The sequence below is a fragment of the Salmo trutta genome, unplaced genomic scaffold (assembly GCF_901001165.1).
Source record: "Salmo trutta unplaced genomic scaffold, fSalTru1.1, whole genome shotgun sequence".
NCBI classification, from domain to species: domain Eukaryota; kingdom Metazoa; phylum Chordata; class Actinopteri; order Salmoniformes; family Salmonidae; genus Salmo; species Salmo trutta.
Genome location: NW_021823237.1, coordinates 201,298 through 209,024, shown reverse-complemented (window position 1 = coordinate 209,024; position 7,727 = coordinate 201,298). Strand labels below are relative to the sequence as shown.

Genomic DNA, 7,727 nt, shown 5'->3' with positions numbered 1-7,727 from the left:
GATATGCATCAGTTGATCACAGATACCTTTTTTAGAAAAAGGAGTCAGTATCTGGTCTGACAACCATCTGCCTCATGCAGCGTAACACATCTCCTTCCCATAGAGTGGATCAGGCTGTGGATTGTGGCCTGTTTGGATGTTGTCCCCACCTCCTCTTCGACGGCTGTGAGAAGTTGCTGGATATTGGGCGGGAACTGGAACACGCTGTCGTACACGTCGATCCAGAGCATCCCAAACATGCTCAATGGGGTGACATGTCTGGTGAGTATGCAGGCCATGGAAGAACTGGGACATTTTCAGCTTCCAGGAATTGTGTCCAGATCCTTGTGACATGGGGGGCTGTGCATTATCACGCTGAAACATGGAGGTGATGGTGGCAGATGAATGGCACGACAACGGGCCTCAGGATCTCGTCACGAGATCTCGTGACATCAGCAAACCGCTTGCCCCACACAATGACATAAGTCTGCCATCTGCCCGGTACAGTCGAAACCCGGGATTAATCTGTGAAGAGCACACTTATCCAGTCAAGACCCTGGTGAGGATGACGAGCAGATGAGCTTCCCCGAGACGGTTTCTGACCGGTTTGTGCAGAAATTCTTCGGTTGTGCAAAAACCAACAGTTTTATCAGCTGTCCGGGTGGCTGGTCTCAGGTAATCTCGCAGGTGAAGAAGCCGGATGTCGAGGTCCTGGGCTGGCAAATTCTCTAAAATGACATTGGAGGCGGCTTATGGTAGAGAAATTAACATTTGATTCTCTGGCAACATTTCTGCAGTCGGCATGTCAATTTGCACGCTCCCTCAAAACTTGAGACATCTGTGGCCATTGTGTTGTGTGATAAAACTGAACATTTTAGTGGCTTTTTATTGTCCCCAGGACAAGGTGCACCTGTGTAATGATCACGCTGTTTAATCAACTTCTTGATATGTCACATCTGTCAGGTGGATGGATTATCTTGGCAAAGGAGAAATACTCACTAACAGCGACGTAAACAAATTTGTGCCCAAAAAATTTGAGAGAAATAAAGCATTATTTTTTTTTTTTGCGTATGGAACATTTCTGGAGATCTTTTATTTCAGTTCCTGAAACATGAGAGCAACACTTTACATGTTGTGTTTTCTATGTTGGTTCAGTATATAATGCATGATAATACCTCTCTTCTTCCTCTATTCTCTTCTGAGGAGTAAAAGGAGATCCGGCCAGCAGCGGAGGCAGGGTCATAGGGGTATGTTATTCTAAAAACCGAAGCACCGAGTACTCCGGCAGAAAAAAATAGTCCCTTCGGAATGTGGATCTTTCACACTCAAACAATTGTTATATTAGACCAGGTTTTCTGTCTTCGACCGGCTAACAAGTATCTTGACCCTATCGGTTGCGTGATTTTTTTTATTTATTCCCCCCCCCCCCCCCCCCCCCCCCCAGCCACCGTAGTGATTTTGAATGTGTTGTAAATCCAGCTGGACGAGAGGGGGCTGCAATGTAATCAAGTCCAACAATAGACAGCAGAGAAAGAGACGGGAGGGTTTGGAGAAAGTAAAGGGGGAGGGTTGGCATGTTGCTCTCAGGCAGGAGAATGAATCGCAGCGCCACCGAGCCTGAAACAGACCTAGTAGAAATGGAGCTGAGAATAATCACAGTTACATTGTAGCCCCAACAAACAACAACAAACAACAACAACAAAACAACAAGCCCTAAATATATTGTTACAATCTAACAGTTCCGTCGGAGGAATTAGGACACAGCAATGCGAAGCCTGCGCTGAACAGGAGCGGCCGGGTGAGAACAAGGCAGAAAGATGGGCGCCGTGCTACGGACTGTGTTGTTCTCTAGTTTTTGTTTGCTAATACGAGGTGAGTTTTGATCTTTTTTTGCTTGTTTTATTTTTATTTTATTTTTCCTTCCGTGGAAAGTTGGAGGAGGAGGAGAGGGGGGGATATGGTTTCCAGAGGTGGGGATACTAGTGTCTAGATTTGGGGCTCTTTTCTTTGCAATGGCCTCGTTTGCTCATTAGTGGGGCCCAGTGAAGGGGATGTGATTTGTTCATCATCAGGAGTAGTTAGCTAACGTTAGCAGGATGGCTAACTACAACAGTGTTTTCCATAGCGCCTTGCTACCTGTATCTACTGTAACTAGCTAACGTTAGCAGGATGGCTAACTACAACAGTGTTTTCCATAGCGCCTTGCTACCTGTATCTACTGTAACTAGCTAACGTTAGCAGGATGGCTAACTACAACAGTGTTTTCCCATAGCGCCTTGCTACCTGTATCTACTGTAACTAGCTAACGTTAGCAGGATGGCTAACTACAACAGTGTTTTCCATAGCGCCTTTCTACCTGTATCTACTGTAACTAGCTAACGTTAGCAGGATGGCTAACTACAACAGTGTTTTCCATAGCGCCTTTCTACCTGTATCTACTGTAACTAGCTAACGTTAGCAGGATGGCTAACTACAACAGTGTTTTCCCATAGCGCCTTTCTACCTGTATCTACTGTAACTAGCTAACGTTAGCAGGATGGCTAACTACAACAGTGTTTTCCCATAGCGCCTTGCTACCTGTATCTACTGTAACTAGCTAACGTTAGCAGGATGGCTAACTACAACAGTGTTTTCCCATAGCGCCTTGCTACCTGTATCTACTGTAACTAGCTAACGTTAGCAGGATGGCTAACTACAACAGTGTTTTCCCATAGCGCCTTGCTACCTGTATCTACTGTAACTAGCTAACGTTAGCAGGATGGCTAACTACAACAGTGTTTTCCATAGCGCCTTGCTACCTGTATCTACTGTAACTAGCTAACGTTAGCAGGATGGCTAACTACAACAGTGTTTTCCCATAGCGCCTTGCTACCTGTATCTACTGTAACTAGCTAACGTTAGCAGGATGGCTAACTACAACAGTGTTTTCCATAGCGCCTTTCTACCTGTATCTACTGTAACTAGCTAACGTTAGCAGGATGGCTAACTACAACAGTGTTTTCCCATAGCGCCTTTCTACCTGTATCTACTGTAACTAGCTAACGTTAGCAGGATGGCTAACTACAACAGTGTTTTCCATAGAGCCTTGCTACCTGTATCTACTGTAGTTAGCTAACGTTAGCAGGATGGCTAACTACAACAGTGTTTTCCATAGCGCCTTGCTACCTGTATCTACTGTAACTAGCTAACGTTAGCAGGATGGCTAACTACAACAGTGTTTCCCATAGCGCCTTGCTACCTGTAGCTAACTAGTTGGCTATCCGATGATTGTTAACTAACTAGTCATTTTTAATTTCCACTGTTTTGTTGGTTTGTAACATTTTGAGTTAAGTGATTTTTTTTACTAGTTTGTATTTCACACCTGTTTACGCTACAGGCAGATGTTTTCTGCAATTACTGTTGTGATTTAGCTAACTATCTTTAGCCAACCAGAGAGAGACTCTGATACCTAGCTAAGTCTGCTAGCTACACTGGCTAACAGTAATGTTGACTGTATATGTTACATTTTAAACGTTTTTAAAAGGTGCCTCCACAGATAAGACACATTTGTTGCATACGTTCATTTTGGAAAGAGTAACTAACTAACTAACTTATTGCAAGTCAATTCTAATAAAAGTATCTAACTAGTTACAATATAGAGCTGGATAGTGCATGATCCACGTTAGAACAGAGGATGTTCATTGGCGTGGCTTTCATTAACTTTTTGGACAACAGACTACAAAGTCTTGTTGCAAGTCACTAGGCTAATGTGGATTGTAGTTCTCTAACCACCTATAGACCTTGACGTATTGGTATATCTGTGTTTAATATTAGTTTTCCGCTGCATGGTGACCGTGTAAACATCTGTTCAAATAATCATGGACAATCTGGACTACATCTCATTCTCACATAAACCTAATTCAATCTGGATTACATCTCATTCGCACACAAACCTAATTCAATCTGGACTACATCTCATTCTCACACAAACCTAATAAAATCTGGACTACATCTCATTCTCACACAAACCTAATTCAATCTGGACTACATCACACAAACCTAATTCAATCTGGACTACATCTCATTCTCACATAAACCTAATAAAATCTGGACTACATCTCATTCTCACACAAACCTAATTCAATCTGGACTACATCACACAGACCTCATTCATGGTTCTCTTTCTAGTAGGGAAGGCACGTTGAGGTCACTGTGTTGAGCTGTGGAGGGGAAGTCTCTCTCCCAGGAGTCATACCCATCATGTCTTTGCCAAGGCGTTGCCCAGTTTTTGATATGAAAGGTTTAAATTCACCTACGAGATGGCAAAGTAGACGACAGTTTATTCAAGCCTTTGGTAGAATCAGAGGGGATCCGGAGTGAAGACGATATAGTCCTTTATTTAACCAGGTAGGCTAGTTGAGAACAAGTTCTCATTTACAACTGCGACCTGGCCAAGTTAAAGCAAAGCAATTCGACAACATACAACAACACAGAGTTACACATGGAATAAACAAAACATACAGTCAATAATACAGTAGAACAAAAGAAAACAAAAAGTCTATATACAGTGAGTGCAAATGAGGTAAGATAAGTCAATAAATAGGCCATGGTGGCGAAGTAATTACAATATAGCAATTAAACACTGGAATGGTAGGATGTGCAGAAGATGAATGTGCAAAGTAGAGATACTGGGCTGCAAAGGAGCAAAACAAATAAATAAATACAGTATGGGGATGAGGTAGTTGGGTGGGCTGTTTACAGATGGGCTATGTACAGGTGCAGTGATCTGTGAGCTGCTCTGACAGCTGGTGCTTAAAGCTAGTGAGGGAGATATGAGTCTCCAGCTTCAGTGATTTTTGTAGTTCGTTCCAGTCATTGGCAGCAGAGAACTGGAAGGAGAGACGACCAAAGGAGGAGTTGGCTTTAGGGGTGACCAGAGAGATATACCTGCTGGAGCGCGTGCTACAGGTGGGTGCTGCTATGGTGACCAGTGAGCTGAGATAAGGCGGGGCTTTACCTAGCAGAGACTTATAGATGACCTGGAGCCAGTGGGTTTGGCGACGAGTATGAAGCGAGGGCCAGCCAACGAGAGCGTACAGGTCGCAATGGTGGGTAGTGTATGGGGCTTTGGTGACAAAACGGATGGCACTGTGATAGACTGCATCCAGCTTGTTGAGTAGAGTATTGGAGGCTATTTTATAGATGACGTCGCCGAAGTCGAGGATCGGTAGGATGGTCAGTTTTACGAGGGTGTGTTTGGCAGCATGAGTGAAGGATGCTTTGTTTGCGATATAGGAAGCCGATTCTAGATTTAATTTTGTATTGGAGATGCTTAATGTGAGTCTGGAAGGAGAGTTTACAGTCTAACCAGACACCTAGGTATTTATAGTTGTCCACATATTCTAAGTCAGAGCCGTCCAGAGTAGTGATGCAGGACGGGCGGGCAGGTGCAGGCAGCGATCGGTTGAAGAGCATTTAGTTTTACCTGCGTTTTAAGAGTAGTTGGAGGCCACGGAAGGAGAGTTGTATGGCATTGAAGCTCGTCTGGAGGGTTGTTAACACAGTGTCCAAAGAGGGGCCAGAAGTATACAGAATGGTGTTGGCATAGATGGACTATTATTGTGAAATAGGTTTATCACCACTAGTGTTCATATGCTATGGGATGTGAATGTTTTCAGTCTAGTCTGGGTGGTATTGAATTCAGTGGTTCCCAAATGGATCCCTATACCCTATAATAGTCCACTACCTTGGACCAGGGCCCATAGGCTGGAATCCCAAATCACACACTATTCCCTATGTGAATTTGATAGTGGTAGTCACGTCTGAGTAGTATTGAGCAGTAATACTGTCCTACAGTAGGCTAGACCCTCTCGCTCGCCATCTGGCAGCCATATTGGATGACGTGGAGGTAAAGGAAAAGCAGACTGAAAGTGGTTCAACTTTTCATTCAACTGTTCTCAGAAATCACTGGTGTGTTTTTGGATCAGAAATCACTAGTGTGTTTTTGGATCAGAAATCACTGGTGTTTTTGGATCAGAAATCACTGGTCTCAAGACAACATGGAGGAGGATAACTCAAGTTTGGACCTTTTTTTTGTTCAGAGACGTTTCAGTCGGTGAAGAACAAGCTGCCTAAAGCAAGTTGTTCATTATGTTTGTAGTGTTCTGGTTAGAGGTCACTACTGAGAGGAATAGATCCAGCTCTAAACCAAATGAAGGTAACATTTCTCCTCAGTTGGTTGATGTTGAAACAGACAGCGGTTGTTGCATCCGACTTGGTTATCTGGCCCCCCCCCCGGCCGACTTGGTTATCTGGCCCCCCCCCCCCGGCCGACTTGGTTATCTGGCCCCCCCCCCCCCGGCCGACTTGGTTATCTGGCCCCCCCCGGCCGACTTGGTTATCTGGCCCCCCCCCCGGCCGACTTGGTTATCTGGCCCCCCCCTGGCCGACTTGGTTATCTGGCTATAGTGGGGTGTTGTAGTACTGTAGGGGGGTTGTAGTACTGTAGGGGGGTTGTAGTACTGTGTAGTATTTCTGTCTGACCCTATCCCCGCCCACCAGGTGTACCCCTCCTGTATTTCTGTCTGTCCCTATCCCCGCCACCACCAGGTGTACCCCTCCTGTATTTGTCTGTCCCTATCCCCCCCATAGGGGGGACCCCTCCTGTATTTCTGTCTGTCCCTATCCCCGCCCCCACCAGGTGTACCCCTCCTGTATTTCTGTCTGACCCTATCCCCGCTCACCAGGTGTACCCCTCCTGTATTTCTGTCTGTCCCTATCCCCGCCACCACCAGGTGTACCCCTCCTGTATTTCTGTCTGACCCTATCCCCCCCCCCACCAGGTGTACCCCTCCTGTATTTCTGTCTGACCCTATCCCCGCCACCACCAGGTGTACCCCTCCTGTATTTCTGTCTGACCCTATCCCCGCCCCACCAGGTGTACCCCTCCTGTCCCTATCCCGCCCCACCAGGTGTACCCCTCCTGTATTTCTGTCTGACCCTATCCCCGCCCTCACCAGGTGTACCCCTCCTGTATTTCTGTCTGACCCTATCCCCGCCCCACCAGGTGTACCCCTCCTGTCCCTATCCCCGCCCCCACCAGGTGTACCCCTCCTGTATTTCTGTCTGTCCCTATCCCCGCCCCCACCAGGTGTACCCCTCCTGTATTTCTGTCTGACCCTATCCCCGCCCCCACCAGGTGTACCCCTCCTGTATTTCTGTGTGACCCTATCCCCGCCCCCACCAGGTGTACCCCTCCTGTCCCTATCCCCGCCCCCACCAGGTGTACCCCTCCTGTATTTCTGTCTGTCCCTATCCCCACCCCACCAGGTGTACCCCTCCTGTATTTTTGTCTGACCCTATCCCCGCCCCCACCAGGTGTACCCCTCCTGTATTTCTGTCTGACCCTATCCCCGCCCCCACCAGGTGTACCCCTCCTGTCCCTATCCCCGCCCCCACCAGGTGTACCCCTCCTGTATTTCTGTCTGTCCCTATCCCCGCCCCACCAGGTGTACCCCTCCTGTATTTCTGTCTGACCCTATCCCCGCCCCCACCAGGTGTACCCCTCCTGTATTTCTGTCTGACCCTATCCCGCCCCACCAGGTGTACCCCTCCTGTCCCTATCCCCGCCCCACCAGGTGTACCCCTCCTGTATTTCTGTCTGACCCTATCCCCGCCCCACCAGGTGTACCCCTCCTGTATTTCTGTCTGTCCCTATCCCCGCCCACCAGGTGTACCCCTCCTGTATTTCTGTCTGACCCTATCCCCGC

At 47.1% G+C, this 7,727-nt stretch overlaps 1 protein-coding gene across 1 annotated transcript in view; it reads left to right on the top strand.

Annotated features, from left to right (window-relative positions):
* The first annotated feature begins 1,545 nt into the window (after positions 1-1,545).
* The window catches only part of LOC115189803 (low-density lipoprotein receptor-related protein 6), a 31,699-nt gene continuing 25,517 nt past the window's right edge, over positions 1,546-7,727 (top strand). Inside the window, exon 1 of the mRNA XM_029748316.1 lies at positions 1,546-1,851. Within this exon, the coding sequence (XP_029604176.1) occupies positions 1,797-1,851 (55 nt within the window). The 5' untranslated portion in view covers positions 1,546-1,796. The remainder of the gene's footprint in view (positions 1,852-7,727) is intronic.